Source organism: Cyprinus carpio, chromosome B2, assembly GCF_018340385.1.
Source record: "Cyprinus carpio isolate SPL01 chromosome B2, ASM1834038v1, whole genome shotgun sequence".
Lineage (NCBI taxonomy): Eukaryota > Metazoa > Chordata > Actinopteri > Cypriniformes > Cyprinidae > Cyprinus > Cyprinus carpio.
Window position 1 is genome coordinate 1,847,608 of NC_056598.1, and position 19,280 is coordinate 1,866,887.

At 37.9% G+C, this 19,280-nt stretch overlaps 2 protein-coding genes across 3 annotated transcripts; both read left to right on the top strand.

Moving 5' to 3' along the window:
- Nucleotides 1-4,956: 4,956 nt before the first annotated feature.
- Nucleotides 4,957-6,417, top strand: foxq1a (forkhead box Q1a). The gene has a single exon (XM_019079902.2). The coding sequence runs from the start codon at nucleotides 5,139-5,141 to the stop codon at nucleotides 5,988-5,990; it is 852 nt and encodes a 283-aa protein (XP_018935447.2). The 5' UTR covers nucleotides 4,957-5,138; the 3' UTR covers nucleotides 5,991-6,417.
- Nucleotides 6,418-9,706: 3,289 nt separating this feature from the next.
- Nucleotides 9,707-13,755, top strand: LOC109062829 (forkhead box protein F2-like). 2 transcript variants are annotated; one of them, XM_019079900.2, is made up of 2 exons: nucleotides 9,707-11,419; nucleotides 12,822-13,755. In XM_019079900.2, the coding sequence occupies exons 1-2, from the start codon at nucleotides 10,435-10,437 to the stop codon at nucleotides 12,989-12,991; spliced, it is 1,155 nt and encodes a 384-aa protein (XP_018935445.2). In that variant the 5' UTR covers nucleotides 9,707-10,434; the 3' UTR covers nucleotides 12,992-13,755. The 2 variants fall into 2 exon arrangements, with proteins under 2 accessions (XP_018935445.2, XP_042573629.1); XM_042717695.1 differs by having other exon boundaries at nucleotides 9,734-11,419; nucleotides 12,825-13,755.
- The last annotated feature ends 5,525 nt before the right edge of the window (nucleotides 13,756-19,280 follow it).

Genomic DNA, 19,280 nt, shown 5'->3' on the forward strand with positions numbered 1-19,280 from the left:
TTATGCATAGGTGTTAAAGTAGCAGAAAACTATGTTTGGCATTACAGGCATGTTCCCATTAAGGTGTTTGTGTCCGGCCCTGATCTGGAATCTTTTAGGACGTTTATTCATCGTAATATGCATCCAAAAATACAAATAAGCATAATTTATCAGCCATGTTGCGAGCAAATGCATTTTTAATGTTGCCAGTGAACTAATGCAAAGGCATGTAAAGGGAAATTCTGCTAAATTGGCAAAACTTCTGATCGTTTGTCATTGGCATGCTTTTAAACTATGAAGCCAAATGGCCAATCCTCTTACAAATAATCATTTTAAATGGTTAAAGATCTGAGGAATTCTCAGTATGACTTTTGCCTCAAGAAACTCCTAATCTGCTGTTTAATAATAGTTATTATAGTTGTTAATCTGATTACATATTACTTGACGAAAGCTGTAGTTAGTAATGTAATCTAGGTTTCTCATTATAGGTAATGTAATCTGAGTACTTTTTAGATTACTTGTAGAATTTTTTTTTTTTTTTTTTTTAAGATTATACCATTAAACAAACCATACTGATATAAAAAGCAAAGAGAAAGAAAATATATTCAAGTTTTTGATATCAACATCAAATGCATTAAACGTTACATTACATCAGGGTTTCCCAAAGTGGGCTTAACACGAGAACTGCAGTTGGTTTGAGAGATGATAAAATGCTAATAATTATTTAAAAAAAGAAGAAAAAAAATTATTTAAACTCTTGAGCACTGAAAGTAAAAATATTTATTGGCCTGTTTACAATGTGACCATTAATCAACATCAGAGAACTGAAAACATTTGAATGTGTGTTAAATTATTAAAAATTTTTACTTCCTCAGAGATGTTTACATTTGATTGTGTTTTATTTTTTTTTGATTTTATTATTTTAAGTGAATTTAAGGACGTTTTGTCATTAAAAACCACTGAATTGTTTTGCTGTTACAATAAAATATCAATACCGTTAAGCTCAATTCAACAATACAAAGAATTAAAAATTAAATTATGAAGATATACAAAGTTTCACTTTCATGTCAAACATTCCATACACCACTTTAAGCCTCAAACAGTCCAATCATTTAAAGGTCTGCACAAGTAGGCAATAGGTGATCTCTGTCATGTCAAAGGAGTTTAGCTGACAAAAAATGTTTGAGAAACCCTGAATTACACAAACAAACAAACATTAATAATCATAAAAACAACATTTACATTACTGTACATGCTCTCTTTCAGAATCAATATTTTCTGCCATTGTGTGAATAATATGTAATCATGTAATCCATAAAAAGTAACTGCAATCTGATTACAAGCATTATAAAATCTTACATGATTTTTTGGAATCTGATTATGTAATCCAGATTACATGTAATCAATAATTACCCAGCTCTGGGTATGTTTAAGATTAAGGGCTCTAAAATATGATCATGCAGAATAAGGCATTAATATGTGTACTAATAAACAGATAATATGGTAGTAATATGCATGCTAATAAACAAGCCCTAGTTCATCCTAATGAAACGTGAAAATCTCTTAATCAACCAGCCGCGGTTTCCTAATAATCAGATATTTCCTGGTTTATTAATTGTTTTCTGTTTCAGTATTATTAGGTGCATTATTGGTCATTTTAGTATAGCAGACAGTGGTTCGTCTCCTGTTATATTCATGGTGACGACTCCAGTGTCATTAATGCTCAAACTACTCACTTTGTTTAATTTCTCTTCATGCATTAACTCTGCTTGATCACACCTTGACAACATTTGACCACACTGTCATAGTTAACGCAGGTTAATGCAGTAAATGCTGTGTGCCAGTTGTTCCTAGATGATTTTTGTTATTATGTGACTGTGTGGAAAGAATCACTCAAGGCTTGAATGGTGAATGCTCGGTTTCTGTTTGTGATTATAAACAAGCGTTATGAAAGTAGGCTGTGGAAAACAGATCACAACAGTGGTTCACCTAACAGTTTTTGAGTTCACTTGCAACTTTGATGGATCAAAATGGTGTGGAGATGCTCGTTTGACAATACAGACATGGATCTGAAGAAGATTACAATGTAAGCTGTATTAAAAGATCACTGAGTCTGATGGTTATTACTGTCTGTCGTCAGTGCAAAGGAGATCATCTGAACAAAACAATGGACTAAAGACTGATAGGAAGAGTTGTGATAAATTTCTTAATTCCACCCGCATTGTTCAAGAAAAAGCCCATCAGGTCTGGCCTACACTCACGACTGTTTATGCTCAGGTCTGTTAGTTGTGCGCTCCAGATTACTGGAAACAATTTCAATCTGGAAAGCCACATATAAACACAGGAGGGGAAAATTAGAGGGTGCGCATGCCTGTAACTCCACTGGTCCATCATATTTTTTTTTTTATTTTTGAACCTGCCCTGCAGAACGCAGCGCTACAGACCACAGTATGTGCTGTATTTATTTGGCTAGGCCAGTGTGGAGTAAGCAGGTCCAGGCCAGGCGTTCATAGAGGAATACCCGTTCATTCCTGACTGCTGGAAGAAATATAACTCTGCCTCTGACATTTCACATCACGAATTAGGCCAAGTTTTAATGAACCGCATTCAAATATCAGTACATGACCCAAAATCTTATGCTCATTACAGCACATAAAAAAACGGTTTGGTTAAGTGTAGAAAACCAGGTGGTGTGCATTTATTGCACATTTTGACCAATTTGAAAAAATGTCCCGATTTCACGCAATCATCGGAGTTCCTCACGTTCATCAAAAACAAGCTTTACATTTTCTATTCTGCGTGATGCGATCCACGTATGACAATAATTACATTTGTTTGATTTAATTAGCTATGACTGCTTCAAAAAAACGAGCAAACCTTGAAATGATATTTACAAATCTAACTAAAATAATACATTAGTCACTAAATAGACCAGTCTGGCCTTTTGAATTTGAATTGCAGAGGTGAGATCTAAATCATATGTTGTGGACATTTAATAGGCAACTTATCTTAATTGATTAATTAGCAAGGGACTGTATGCATCATGCCTTTTCCCCCGTCACACCCTTAACTTGTTTTTACGGTCAGTGAAAGACGATTAACTGGTAATGAGGTACTGCAGGTGTAATTACCAGCGTTCATGCGGTTGGCCGCAGTGTGGAAGTGGAACCTACTGCTTCATCCAATGTGCCGACTGTGAGGAGTGTGTGGTAAACCTCTCCTCACACATTAATGAATATCTGCAAAGCACTTCAAATCTAAATATTTGAGTTATGGTTAAACCTGCAGGAAACAGCGACCCAACACATGAAACCTGTGAGCGAGGGTAATATTGCATCTTCTGTTTGTGCGACAGGTTCATGGAAAGCAGCAAGCAGTCAAAGGGCGGATGCTCAAAATGATGAGACTGGAGGATAATAATGTGTGTCTCAAGCAGATTCTGTAACTAAATAAATGCTCGTTACAAACGTGTAGCATATTAAACTTGACATTTGGTCTTTCTCTTGTTTCTTGGCAAAGAATTAGAGAAACCACTGATGCTGAGGAAGATTACTCTAATGGTTGTATTGGCACGAGCCATGCAAAATATGCATTACAATTCTTGCGTACTAGGAAAAAACTGAAAAAAAGTGCATGTATCAAACTGTTAATGTAGATGTTTTTCATAAAATGCATTTCCTACATCATTCATCAGAGACAAAAAGAAATCAAATGTCAAATACTTAGTGTATATAGACCAATCTAGTATTTACTTAAATAAATAATCATTTTATTTAATTTAATTTTGCAATTGAATCGACAAAGGCAGAAAATATAAACCCAATTACTTAAAAAAAATATCAAAAACTACTAAACTCCTGAGCGTGTGTGACCTTGTTGACCTCAGAGCAGGTGAACTATAAAAAGTTGACCTTAATGTTGTGGGATTTAAAAAAAATAAAAATAATTAAAGGTACTTTTCAATTTGCAGAAGCTTGACATTTTTTGACTTTAACACAAAAAAAAAAAAATGTATGAAATGCATATGTTTTCTTTACTGGAGTCTGCAGACCCAAATGAGTGTAATGCATTGAAGCATATATCCGATATCTGTAGGCTACTGCTCCTGATCTATAGTCTTAAAGGCATTCTGACACCACCTGAGTGTTCAAAACACATAAAAGAAACTAGTACACGTTTGCATAATGCATGTTTAAAACATAATTCTAAAACACATTCTGCTTGTTTATGTAATATAAGTTGCATTAGTCATGTGATACAGGTCAAAATGTGTCCATTCAGTGTTTAATGACTAAAATATTTGATGCAACCTAACTCGAGTTTGAAAATTAGAAGAAATATACACTCTAAATTCATAGCTGGAATTGTGCCTTTGTATCTTTTATATATTCTTTTAACATGCATGAATGAAATTCATCATAAATTCTGTATAAGTGTATAAATGGGATGCTAAACAACTGCATAGTCATGTTTTTAAAAACGTCCTCTTTTACCCAAAGGCATGTTAAGCATAATGCTATCAACAAATGAAACGCAGTGCATTTAATGACTAATGATTGATGTGATTGACACAACTGAAATGTTACGTGATTACAATATGTTGCGACTTATTATGATTAAACCTGTTCTAACTCTAAATATACTTTACAGATCTATTCCTCCTAGGTAAAGCTTTGATGACTGCGCGGCATGCCATGTCTGATAAACGCACGCCACCTGCTTTCCTGAGGTGAAACTCTGCGTGGTGAGCAAAGGTGAGCAAGGACGCAGGTGAAGCTCGCTGTGACGAAACTCGTCTTAAACCAACAAAGCAATTCATCACGAGTCTGTCTGATGTTTGTCCACATACGCTCGACCGCTTTATTTCAAAACAGGGTGTGCATGATCCGTGTGTTTTTGTAAGAGTGATTTTAAGATTTAAAGAAAGGCCCCGCCCCTGTAGGCATACCCAGAGGTGAGCGCCTATATTAGACAGCTGAGCGCGCGCTAGGGATGTTAAGTGCACTTATCTGCAGCAGGTACAGATCCTGTCACTCTCACGCTTTGGATTGTGTTTGACAGCTCCGCGTGGCTATTCTAGCTCTCTTTCTCCGGTGTTTGCTTAAGGAGCCTTACTCGGCGGAAGCGTCTGGAAAGTTAAAGTGTCACAAGCTCAGCCAATGAAGCTGGAGGTTTTCCGCGGGGGTCACTACGACTCCAAGCCCACGGAGCTCTGCAGCGACGCCGAGGGCAGCATCCCGTCGCCGATGTCAGCGGAGGAAGAGCTGGGCTCGGATGGAGATTGCGTGGCGCACAGTCCCGCACCTGTTCCTCCCGGCGCAGAGAGTAAAGGCAAGCCCTACACAAGGAGACCCAAGCCTCCGTACTCATACATCGCTCTGATCGCCATGGCCATCCGGGACTCGAACACAGGCCGCCTGACTTTGGCCGAAATCAACGACTACCTCATGAAAAAGTTCCCGTTTTTTAGAGGCAGCTACACCGGCTGGAGGAATTCAGTGCGCCACAATCTGTCTCTCAACGACTGCTTTCTCAAGGTGCTGCGGGATCCCTCCAGACCGTGGGGGAAGGACAACTACTGGATGCTGAACCCACACAGCGAGTACACCTTTGCGGACGGAGTGTTTCGTCGGAGGAGAAAGCGCATCAGCAAAAAAACGGGCAAGGAGCCAGAGGGGCCGAGCCAAGCCCCTGCGGTGGACACTATCGATACGCCTCCTTCCAGCGCCAAGTTTACAAGCTCCTTCGCTATTGACAGCATCCTCAGCCGACCTTTCAGGAAAGAGGAACGCAAAGCCGACACCTGGCACGGGGGATATGTCATGCGGGGCTCCCCTGTGGCTCAACCTCAAACGCATGCGCTTCTATCCTTTGGACCACCGGAGGACCCCGCCATCAGCTGCCGCCACCAACGAGACTTTCTCCCGTTCCAGCTGACATCCGAGTGCCTGTCGATCCCACACGCGTCCGCGGGCTTTCACCCCTTCAAGATCGACTATCTGTTGTCGTAATATCGAGTGGGTCTAGGGTGGGGAACTTTGGCACTTTCTGAGCACTTGTGACTTGACAAAGACATACATTTCATCCGCCTGCGTAAAGATCGTCCGGGAAAGTTTTGTGCAGAATGACAGCGAGTGAAAGTTGTGAACTATTTAATAGCTGTATTGTCCTACTGAGCGCTTGCGTTGTTTTAAGCTGTCGTCTGTGTATTTATTTGTCCTTTGTGTTTGTTTTAAGTGTGTTGAACCAGACGATTCTTGTAAATGTAAACTTGTTTCCATACTGTTCGAGATAAACTATTCAAGAGACAAACTCACTTGAGTTCTTACAAAGAAAGTGAGGCTCCTGCATCTAAACTGGAATTATTGTAAACTATTTTTTTTTTTCTGACAAAATGCATGCGCATTTTATATTGAATAATAAAACATGCTTTAAAATGAAACACGAATTGATTGTTATCAATCAATAAGTTCATGGCCAGATGTTTTAAAATACATTATTCTGTGATATCATTTTTTTCTCCATGTTTTCACGAATAGATTTGCCCAATTACTGACAGTGCTGTGATGTAAAATAGCAAATGTTGATTAAAATTTCAGTATGATTCCTAAAACAAACAAAACGCATGTTCACGTTTTCAAATAGATTTTCTCATAATGTAGAGGTGAATTCAGTTAAATTGGGACATTTTTTGCCCATTGAGATGAATGGAACAAAAAATGTCCCAATTATCCTGAATTAGCCCTAAACGTTAGCAGCACCTGCAGGTGATGTTATCATAATGCCCTTCTGTCTGGGCGCCTCTGTTTGTTTTCACACTTCCCCTGCATCCGCATCAACATGTGCATATTAATAGTTCAGCATGTTGAAAGCGTCGCAGTTTGAGACTTTAGTAAAGGACAATAAAACATGATAAAGCAGCTTCAGTTTAAGGCAGCTGTGGACACTGAAATGAAATCCCAGGTCCATATGTTTCCACGAGCTGTCCACGGTCCTGAAGATAAGATGACATAACTCAGCTGTCAAAGCCAAGTACAGCATTTACCTTAAAACCACAAGATGCTTAATTTGTAAACGTGTCCTTGTTTCTGCTTTAAACATATCTTATCCTTTAAACACCTGTCAAACATTTCGTCGTGTTATTACAAGTAGTAGTAGTAGCAGTTTTTGTAATTATTGTTACATTTTAGTTCGTTCGTTTTAATATATATATATATATATATATATATATATATATATATATATATATATATATATATATATATATATATATATATATATACTTATTTACTTTTATTTTTAAATATTTTATTATTATTATTATTATTGTTATTATATTTTGGGACTGTGTAACGATATTAATCCTTGTTAATATCTTATAGAACCTGAGTTTTCTTTGGTGAGCGTGATTTCACCAAGTACAACATGTTCCTGGAACAACATTCCAATCAACCAATCAGAATTGAGATGTAAATTTTCAGGAAATATCTGTTTTAGGCTTACAATCAGGGTTAGGTGCTTCTACACCCTTGTTAATTATCTATCATTTCCCACTGATTTTAGGAAGAATTTATAGGTAGGGTTAGGTTTAGGGGTAGGGATTGAGATATTGGGCTAAATCTATATTTTTGGACAATAATGCTGATCCAGGATCATCAAAAGATGTTGATCCAGGAACATGTCTTACTTGGCAAAATCACGGCGACCGTTTTATTTTATCCAAATAGACACGTCTCAGTGGATAGTTTTCCTAAAAAGCAGACCGTTTCAAAAGCACCAGTTATGAGACCATATCCACAATAAATTGACGAATTAATAAGTTAATAGAGTGAATATAAACATTGGCCTGCGCAAGAGAATAACCCACATAAGTTCAAATGTCGATATATGTGTAGGCCTATCCTTTATAGTCACAAATGTTATTCAGATAATTTAAATCATTTATTAGACACCACTTGCTCCTGCCAAACTAAAAAGAAAAAGAAAAGAAAAAATCGACCTTAACTTCTACGTATGAAGTGTAACGTGACGTCAAGGAGAAAGGCATTAGCACCAATCAAACTGACAAGGCCTGTTGCCATTTATGGCGTTTCAAGTGTCTATCATCTGGAGAGACTATACTGCAACCTACAGGATGTAATGTACAATATCTACTGCACAACAGCAAGCAAAAGTGTGACATTTCAAAAACAAGATTATTGTAATTACATTTATTTTGCACGGTCAAATGGTACTCTTTTATAAAATATAAATAACTGGTTTTATAGGCATCCCATTTTGTTTATTTTCCTTTTTTTTGTATTTTTCATATCAAAATGAAGATGAAAATTAAAACCCACGTCAGTAATTCCCCAAAGAGCGTAATCTTTGTTATCATCATGTAGTTTATTTGTTTGATTGCAATTTAAACAATTGCTGAAGTTGTTGGACTTGTGAGGGAGAGAAACATTCGTCATTCCTAGGCGCCTCGAGAACTCAGGGCTTTGTTTTTTTCCTCGCAGAGTTTCCCCGAGAGCGGACACAGATATATTTAGCAATTCAATATTTATATTTTCTGCCCAGAACTGCAAATATCCGTCCCCCGAAGTGCCTCTTGTCACGCGGAGAGTAAAAACCTCTAATATCGGCATCATTCAGCTCTTAGCAGTGACAAACAGCCTTCAAATGCGCACTCGGAGAGTCCACGTCGATTTGTCACCTTTAGTCAAAAGGTCACCTACAACAGTAGAGGATTCCAGCAGTCTAGTACAACAATATTATCCGCGCAACGAGAAACCTTCAAAGTCTCTCGCGTATTTTCCTTCTGCACCGAGCAAGGCTTTTTCTAAGCCAAGCGTGCATCCTGAACGCAGCAGGGATAGCGGGTTTGATGTTGCCGGGAATTTTTGAGGCGATTATTTTCTTTACCTTTATTGTTATGACGAGGGCTGATTTTATCTCCACATCCTTTTGTTGGCTTTGATAAAGATGTGAGGCTGCTTGTTTCTGCCTATGAGGCAAGGCTGTGAATATTGCACCGCATTGCTTGCATTCGTATATTTTAGTGCGCGTATTCATGACGAAGCCAAATTAAAAAACACCAACTGTTGTGAAGGCCTAATGTTTAAACTGTAAGAGGCCAGTAAACAGTAGTAGAATCGATTAGTTTACAGAGCAAATAAATATACACGCACTAAGAATTGTTTAAAATAGGACTAATCATTGATGCTTGTAATGATAATAAAACAAAATTCGTTAATAATACAACCGACTACTTAGATTATGCAATCATAAAAAATATATATTATTATTATTATTATTTTGCATGCACGGTTGTTTTTGTTTTAATTAAACATTTAAAATAATTTCAAGTGACTTTGCGCATTTATTGTTGTTTTTCTTTCACGATAATCACGAATGTTGCATTGAAATGGAGATTTTTTTCTTTCTTTCTTTTATTTTTTCGTATGGCCAATTAAGCTCACTTTCCACAATTAATTAGTCCCTCTCTCAGGGGGGATGATAGGGGTCTGGGATGGTAAACTGACACTGCGCTGTGTGTGGTATCCGAGCACTGGCGCAGCGGCTGATGGAAAAAGCCTGCTTCCACTCATGTCAAAATCATTTATCCAGAACAGCCCTTTGCAAGAACTTGTATACACTTGGAGACGGACTTTTTTCGCCCACCCCCATCATGCGTACTTGACAAGATGCTCAACCAGGTCACTGCCTTACGTGCTCGCATTCTTCTCTCCTAGGTGAAGCGATGAACTCTTGCTTCGTACGTTGTTCCCTCGACGGTCAAACACACTAGAAGTGCTTTTCTATTTCAACCTCACGTCCTCCAGTGCCAGAAATCTCACCAAAACACGCCATTAATTACTGGAGCTCTGACAGCCTTCGCCCCGGTGTTTGGCGTGTGGCGCTGTTGATTGAAACGTCGGACTAGGCTTGATAAATGGCGTTATTGCGTGTATTTAGGCTGTCAGAGGGGAGGTGGGGAGTCTCTCTGCTCGGACTCTGCACAGCCTCCTGCCAGACCGATAGCTGGAGGCATGCCAGACATGGAAAAGGGGTGGGTCTCCGCAGTTTGAGAAGATTTCTTGGAGGAATTTAGCGGGGATCTAGGGGGCAGAGAGAGATTTACGAATTGATAGGTGGTCGCGTTTTGTTTGGCCGCACGTCTTTGCGCCAGAGGACTCTGGAGCATTGAGTTTCCTTCTCTTAAAGGATTAGTCTTCGCGATGGCCACCAAGAGACTAAGGAGGGGTCGCTATCCTGGCGACACACATCTGGTGGCTTCAACCAGGAGCACAATTGTGGCGCACTGACCTCGGAGAGACACTGGCTTTTAAGAGAGATTTGCTTGGAGTACGCGACGTTTCTCCCGTATTTTTAGCCCCGACTCGCATTCTTTGAAGACTGAACCCGTCTTTTTACATCCGTCCATCTTCGTTTGGGCTACAAGGCTTAGCAATGACGACTGAGAGCTCTCAGCAGCAGCTGGACACGCCGGCTCCCATCAGATCCAGCCCCGCATCCAGTGCCATGCACTCGGCGCTTCAGGGCACGCAGACAGTGGTGGAGAGCACAGCTGCGACCGGCAGCAAGGGCAAGAAGTCCAACTCGGGCATGAGGCGCCCCGAAAAGCCGCCTTACTCCTATATCGCCCTCATAGTCATGGCGATACAGAGCTCTCCGACCAAAAGGTTAACGCTGAGTGAAATCTATCAGTTCCTCCAAGCGCGTTTCCCGTTTTTTAGGGGTTCCTACCAAGGCTGGAAAAATTCCGTCAGACACAATTTGTCTCTTAACGAGTGTTTCATCAAACTTCCCAAAGGCCTCGGGCGGCCGGGAAAAGGCCACTACTGGACCATCGACCCCGGGAGCGAGTTCATGTTCGAGGAGGGCTCTTTCCGACGCAGGCCCCGTGGTTTCCGAAGGAAATGCCAGGCTCTCAAACCCATGTACCGCATGATGAACGGCATCGGCTTCGGCGCTTCGATGCTGCCCCAAAACTTCGACTTCCAGTCGCCCTCCGCGTCGCTGGCCTGCCACGCCAACGGCTACAATCTGGACATGATGAGCAACCCTGTGCCTGGCGTTCACGCGGGTTACGATGGCCTCAGTACAGCAGGCCATCATGTCTCACACATGTCGCCCAGCTCGGGTTCTACATACATGACGGCATGCCAAGTCGCTTCCAACGGCGAGTACGGCCCAGAAAACAGCAACAGTCCGCTGCACTCTCCGCCGGCCATGAGCGGCTCTCTGGAGTGCCATTCGCCGTATGGAGCCGCCTCGGCACATTGGGCTTCATCAGGTGTGTCTCCTTACATTAAACAGCAGCCGCTAGCCTCCAGCAGCCCAAACTCCTCTGGATTACACTCGAGTATGCCGCCTTATTCTCTGGAGCAGGGCTATCTGCATCACAACGGCAGAGAGTCGGCCGACATCTCAGGTAAAGCACGCACTCTTTACAGTCTCTCGATTTGATATTTCTGTATAAAGGTCTAAGAAGGCATTTATAGAATACTTAGGGAGGCTACTCTCTAAAAAATGTTGGGTTGTTTCAATGCAACTTTGGGGTCAAGTATGGACTAACTCAACATTTGGGTTAAAACAAATAATGTAAAAATTTAACCCAACAGCTGGATTAGTCCATATGTGACCCAAAGTTGGGTTAAAACAACCCAGCATTTTTTTTAGAGTGCAGTTTCCCATAAACAAAAATCAATGTAGCTGCTGTTGTTTTAAAAACATTTTAATGTGATGTCGTTTAAAACGAAAAGCCTGCCTAAATATTTTAATTTAAGCACACAAATCAAGTTTGTATACAGAAGGACATGTGTTTTTAGCGGACATCATGTGTAACAATTTAGCCTTTTTCGATGTACTGAAGTAGTACAGATTGTCGAAGCAATTTCATTAATGCTTTTAAAAATGCATTTTATTGCAATCATTATGTCTGTTCATCGATAACTATTTACAATTAGGGACCATAGTATTTATAGAAAGGGCAGATTCCAGAGTCGTGCGAGTTGTATAATCATATATTTTTTATTTATTTTTTTTTATTCCCTCAAACTGGGACATGTATTTTTTTCTTCTTTATTTCTCAGAGGCCTACATGTGTTACGTGTGCTAAGGGCGCATTTAGACTTATGAATTAAAGTTTGTGCGTGGCAGTTGAGAATTATTCACACTCTTTGAGTTGATTTTCCTACACTACTGTTTTGGAGACACAGTATAATTAGGAAAATAGCAGATGTGTGACGCAAAAGGCCTTTGTGAGCTGTTTGCGATTTTTTTATTTTTTATTATTTCCATCATTTCAAAAGGTTAAGAAAACACTGCTGTCTTTGCCAGTAGTTGAAGACCCGACATTAATGCAAACCAAAGAGGATTTTACACGTGTGTTCAGTTTAGCCAGTGCGGGCTGTTTTAACTGTGAGGCTTCGTATGAGGCCCAGGTGAACAAAAAATAAACACTTAGCCACTTAAATGATGTTTTAATATAAGAAAACACAAGAAATATGCTATGAATAAATTTTATAATTATAATAATGCGTTGAAAAAAAAGGGAGTTAGTTTGATATCGGTTGAACTGAGTTCACTTACGGGAAACAATACCATTGTTCTTCAAATACTGGCATGGCGTTGAAAGCACTAGAATACATTGTCTGAGCTGGTAATAAGCATGTCTTTTATTAAACCTAAAACAATATTACTTTTCTGTAAAAAGCGCTAAACAAGCTCTGATGCTTCCACTTTTCTTTGAAGGCTGTAAAGACAATTAAGCATACTTTCAATGATGACATTATTCTAGCATTGTATTAATAATGGTGCTTTTTTTTCGCCAGCAGGAATGTCTCGATACCAAACCCACTCTTCGCCAGTCTGTGACAGAAAAGACTTTGTGCTGAACTTCAACGGTATTACGTCGTTTCATCCATCCAGCAGTGGATCCTACTATCATCAACAGCTACATCACCAAGGAGTCTGTCAAGATGTAAAGCCATGCGTTATGTAATTTAAACTATGACAAGCCAAAAAAAATAATAAATCCGAACGTACGGACTGAACACACGAGACTGTGTGCGCTCGATGCACGGTTATCTATGAAGAATAAATACAATGAATGGACGGTGAAACGAAGTCGTTCATCTCTCCGTATTTACTGAGAGAAACTATGAAGGAAGGAATGAATTGATCGGCACTGAGGACTCCACAGGGAGGGAAAGCGTTTGGGCTTTTTTTTTTTTTTTTTTTTTTGGGGAAAGATTATGACATATATTTACTATCTTGGAAAAACCTCGAAACGTCTGCAAATGAGGAGACGTTGTTTAACAAAGCTGTTTATCCAGTCCTAATCAATAGACAAGTCTTTTATTTGATTTGACCACATTTCCAAGGAGGATAAAAGGGGAAGGTGCTCAATAACCGAGCACGTAAAGTCGTAGTAAAATTAAACCTAGTTAGTTTCAATGCACTCAGCGACACCGCGAAATCTGAGTTCAGTGGCGTGGGGATCGATGCATGTCACAAACCCACTCGAATGCAAAATATCTTATTTGTTTAAACCTTTTGTGTGTTTCTTTTTGACGTCTCTTCAGTAATTCCACCTCTTATATTTGCAGGGGTGAATGTGTAGGTCTGTGGGTAGCCTAATTAATGTGTAAAAGGAAAGGCCTACGAAAACCGTATTAGAATAATAATGATTGCACTTTTGTTAGTTTTACGAGTAGACAAATTACAGTTATGTACAGTACAATAAAACGATGTATTCTCAAAAAACCAATACGTGTATTTATTTATTTGTTGCTTAAGCATGTTTAAAAGAGTTATTTTGTTTTCCGTAAAACACGACAAAGCCTCCATTATTGTAACTGGTTTGAAGCAAATATAGGCTTATTTAATTGTACAGCCTTCTGAAATCCGTTTACCACTTTCATTAGCAATACACGAATACACGCTTCTTTGGGTAAAAATATTTGAACCAGTAATATTTACTGTATGCATTTAGTCAGTTGTCTGTGAAAATGTGTATTTTAGAAATAAGAATAACTCGCTTCTTTAAATGCACTAAAAAAAAGAAGAAAAAAAAAGAAAGCGTCTTGCTGTAAAAATGATAATAATACTAAATTACAGTGGAGATTATAACCAATTTAAACTGGGTTGGTACGGTAAAGAAAACATAACCCTAACATAGCAAAGAAAGCCACACTTTGACAATTTTCTGATCAATAATCAGTGATTTTCTAACCCGTGACACTCGATCGAGATAGGCGCACTTATAATATCTAGTTTATATGCACTCTGATGCCCTCTAAATCAAGCATACAATTAATAAATAAAATACACATTTCAATACATTTCATTCCCACTTCAACAAATTCCTCAATGAAATCTCGATTGAATAAAATCTCAATATTCCCGACTCCCATGAAATAAGCGACAGTCCAATAAAAGCGGGGGCCACCTCTTAGATGAATTTGAGGATTATTGGAATTACTAATGAGCAGAATTAATAGAGAAGGTCAACAAGCGTGCCGAGGTTAACTCAGTTTAACCCCTACTGCTCAGCTCAAGGCCTATGCTTAACCAGCCTACCGAACTTTACAAGTTAAACGTGGTGCAATGTCGCCATCTACCGTTACACTAAACACTGTGCCAAGTACAAGAATGATGTATGAGCGTTAGTTTTTGCCGTCAGCCTTTGCATTGTATATTTATGTGTATATTTTGAACCTTATCTAAAATGCCTTTGTGTAGATGATTTTTCCTCAAAGTAATACAAAACTAATACAAAATGTCTTACTTAAAACAAAACAGATTTTATCCATTGTCAAATAACAACACTTAAGTGTGTTGAATGTGGACTTCCACGCCTGAAATTACATCTTTAAAAACAGCAAATGTAATAAAAAAATATATATATATTAATTTAAAGGGCACATATGCATATCGCAAAACACTCTCATGCCTTAAAAAGAGCTTAAAAAGTGCTCGTAATGTTACTGTCAACTAAAAAAAGTTTTATTAATTTTATCATTTTATAATATTACCCTATGTAAAGGTTAAAAAAGTGCACGAATTTAAAGAAAAAACATACTAAGTGTATTTAAGTACACTTGTCAACTCTGCGGCGTTATTACAAATAATTTTGTAGTTCATCCACACTTAAGTAGCAGATATACTCAATTTGTATTGTTCTACCATGGATACGCAGTTTCATGGATACAAAGAGGAACAATTTTCTCTTCCTCACAACACGTTTTTTTTAATTTTGTATTATTTTAAGGAAAATAAACGTACACCAAGGGATTTAAATAAGCTTCAGTATATACTGTAGAAACACAACGAATTGCGTTATTCCTTAGCATGCTTTAGTAAAATGAAATAAAATATTTGCTTGTCGTTTGCAGTTGCAGTTATTTAAAATTAAATAAAAAAAAGTTAACACTAGATTAGTGAGCAGATATTCACTATTAACTAACAGTTTTCCCGCAATAAACTAGGTATAGCGCAGTTGTTGCACTGATGTTAAGGTAAGAGACAGAGTTAAGAAAATAAAATATGGTCATTCAGAATAAGGCATAATTACGCGCTTTATAAGCACTAATAAACAGCCAATGCTAGTAATATGCATGCTAATAAGCAACTTGTTAATAGTGGATAGTGTTCCCTAATCGAAAGTGTTACCAATGTCAATTACAGTTTGAATTGCCTGTCCGTATTGTGCTTTATTAATCGTATACAAGTAGCTATAGCTTACAGTACCTGATGTTAATGTGCTAAAAAGTATTTCCTAAATACAAATGATAATAATTGATTTGGTGGAAATACGTTTCAGTGGCGTGCAGTGGGCATGACAATAACAGCTAATAAAGAGGTCTCTAGGTGCTTGATTACTGGACGAAAACAAGTGCACGCAGAGATTGCACTTAACATGCGTTCTTTTCTAATTTCCTCACATCTAATGAGACTGACAGGCAACGAGTCTCAGAACAACCCGATTTTGATAAAGAATGTCTCACATGCCAGCTGTTTCTGCCGAAATATCGCTCTCTTCGGACAACATTTCAGCCACACACCGATTTAATACTGGCAAAATAAATGATCAAACCGGTAACGAGAAGCGCATCAAAATAAAGAGTGAAGCCTAATTCATGGAGTGATATTAAACCGACTGCATGTGATGCTGTAGAAAGCATATCTCAAATGCACAAATTAGAAATTAAAATAAAAGACACCGTTCTGCAGTTGCTTAGTTGTAGAGTCATAAGTGAAGCTTTACACAACATCGTAGCACACGTAGACTACGTCTAGGACGTTCATTACAAATGTCGAGAGAAAGAAAATGTCATTAAAATGTTTATCATTTAGAATGTATCTTAAAGACGTCTCTCAGATGATTGTACAAAGCAGATGCTTAAATGCAATTCCAGAGGTTAAAGGGAAAAAAAAAAAAAAAAAAAAAAAAAAAAAAAGAAGAAGAAGAAGAAGAGGAAGAAACAAAAAGCCCTGAGCCTGACCGTTTTTTCCGGGGCTCGGGGGTCGCGGGGGCGGACACATACACAGGGTTATTTGGCAAACAAAAAAAGAAAATGATTTTCCTTGAAACTAACTAACGTATCTGCCATTGCCATTAGCCTTTGACAGTCTCAGACTACAGATTATGGAGGGTTATTTGAAACAGCAATACCAAGAAAGTTACTCACTACAATATGATGCAAACACGTGTAACATTTAGGACGCTTTTGATATCAAGTTTTGCTGGTTAGCTTTGTCCTTGACAGGGTACAAGATGACCTACAATCTAAAACATGACATTTCTGAAATTGTTTTGTTCAAAAGAAATAATGGTAAATCAAATACTAGGAAATGAATATAAAATAGGAAATATACAAAGACAGTTTACTACAGAAAACTACAGTTCAGTTCAACATCAAAAACATTAAAATGGTCGAAGAACTGGTAACTTAAACAGGGTTCGTACAGATACTGCAAAATAAAATTCCAGGACGTTCAAGGACTCGCACTATTTTTTTTTTTTTTTTTTTTTTTTTTTTTGGCTTTCAAGGACTAAAATCGGATTTCACTAATCAATCAATACTGCTATTATCTTTCAAATTCGAATAAATAAACTAATAAAACAAAATGGTACAAATAAAGTGCAGCACATGGAAAGAATGCAATAACTGTGAGGGGATACTATGGCAAATTTATCGCTTTCCTTAATCAGAGTGTTTTTTTTTTTGTTTTTTGTTTTCATGAATATATGATTTAACCTGAAGAATGTCATACACTTGGATAATTATGAGCTTTATCACGCTCATAGACACTAGGGGTGTGAAAATACTCTTAGCTCACAAGGTGAGACAAAATGCAGATACTTAGTTCACTAGAACGAGAATGTTTTAATACTTTAAGAACTTTTCAAATTACAATATATATATATTTTAATCACAAAAAGTAAAACAATGGAGTTTTATTTTGAAATGTTTTAACTAATCTAGAGCTTAACTAGCTAATTATTATTTTGCTAATCAAGTAATCTACTGATTATTTTGACAAGTGAGTAATCTGATGTTTTTTAGTAATACAAATAGAAATAAGTGGGAAACCAGGCTTTAATATGACTATATTTATATACAAAGTAACAATAATAACTGGCCTCAAATAAAGCATCAAAACCAAGCACATGGTTTTATTGAACAACACTATTAAATACACAATGTAATATTCCTATATTATAACAAGTACCTGCAGAGAGCGCCATCGGCCTGGGGTGCGTTTCCCAAAACCATAGTTGCTAACCTGTTAGCAACTTAGTTGGTTGGCAATGGGAAATTGCATTGCAACCACCAAAGTAGCTAACTTAGTTAGCAACTATGGTTTTGTGAAACGCACCCCTGGTCATGTTACATGTGATTCAACAACATTTAAACCCATTTCATTTTAATATTTGGCCACATGCAAAGTAAGAAACTTTTATTCTGAAATCGCGATGTACAATAAATGGCATATTTAAAAATGTGTTGATGAATTCTCCTGTGTTTTCATTGGTTTAAATGAATTACATTACAAATCAAGTGAGTTTTCCAGGATGAATGTTAAGCAACCCAAACTCACCGCATATGCAGAGGAAGAGTTTAGCCCCTTTCACACATCCAGTCTTTACTGGTAAATTATAAGAGTAAGAGAACATGTGTGAACAGGACCTTTTCAAATATCGGTAAATTCGTTCTGCCAATCTTATCGTTCTTATGAAGATGACCTGATAACTCTGAGCTGTTTACAAAGCTCTGCTGCTTTATTAATAGCTTTCCTATGTAAATATGATGCTAGATGGAAATCTTTGACCATTGCGCCCTCGCAGCTTTTTTCAATGTGTCGTGCTGGAGACACAGGCTTCTTTTACATTCATCAGTAGTGATGGGTCGTTCTTGAACGATTCATTCATTTTGAACGAATCTTTAACGTGACTCGGTACGAACGAGTCTCTCGGGGAGTGAACTTCCTATGGGTTCTGTACTGAAATTAGTTCACCTGTTTCGAGTCTTCGGGTTTTTCGAGTCGTTCGTTCATCACGTGACAGCCCCATAAGCTAAACCTATGCAGTCTGAGCTGGAAAGAGACTTAATAATAACCAACTCTTTATTACATTTGTTAATACATTCAGTGTTATGGAAAAGAACCATCATGACAGAAATTCACACATTTATAAACTGTAAGAAATAAAAAGCTACAATTTGAGACCAGAAACGTATCACGTAACTGTAAGAGTAAATAATAATTATTATAATGATGATAATAATAATAATAATAATAATAATAACAATAATAATAATAATAATAATAATAATAACTATGCACCCGTTTGTAAGGAAATTAATTTCTCTATCCAATGCTGTCACATCACGTGACAAAAGAACAAGCGATTTGAAAGACTCGAAAGATGAATTAATCAATTCTCTTTCCGGCTCAGACTGCATAGGTTTAGCATGTGGGTCTGTCACGTGATGAACGAACGACTCAAACCCGAAGACTTGTCAGATAAGAGGTGAGGTGAGCTAATCATAGGCTAAAGACCCAGGTAACATGTCAAATTTGAATTACATTTTGCTAAAATGAATGAAATGACTCGAAAAAAGATGTTTCTTTTATTTTGCTGAACGAGACTCAAAGGTCTGAGTCAGTAAAATGATCTGAACTTCCCATCACTATTCATCAGCTGCGACTCTTATGGGCTTATGGGCTTCTCGTGTTCTGACTGACTAGTAATGTTAGTTTGGTTGAGAGTGAAAGCTGTGCTC

What these genes read in the sequence shown, in the direction of transcription:
- foxq1a (XM_019079902.2), top strand. Translation starts at nt 5,139, where the DNA reads ATGAAGCTGGAGGTTTTCCGCGGGGGTCACTACGACTCCAAGCCCACG.
- LOC109062829 (XM_019079900.2), top strand. Translation starts at nt 10,435, where the DNA reads ATGACGACTGAGAGCTCTCAGCAGCAGCTGGACACGCCGGCTCCCATC. An exon ending in AGAGTCGGCCGACATCTCAG is followed by an intron (nt 11,420 to 12,821) that starts GTAAAGCACGCA and finishes TTTTTTCGCCAG; the next exon opens with CAGGAATGTCTCGATACCAA.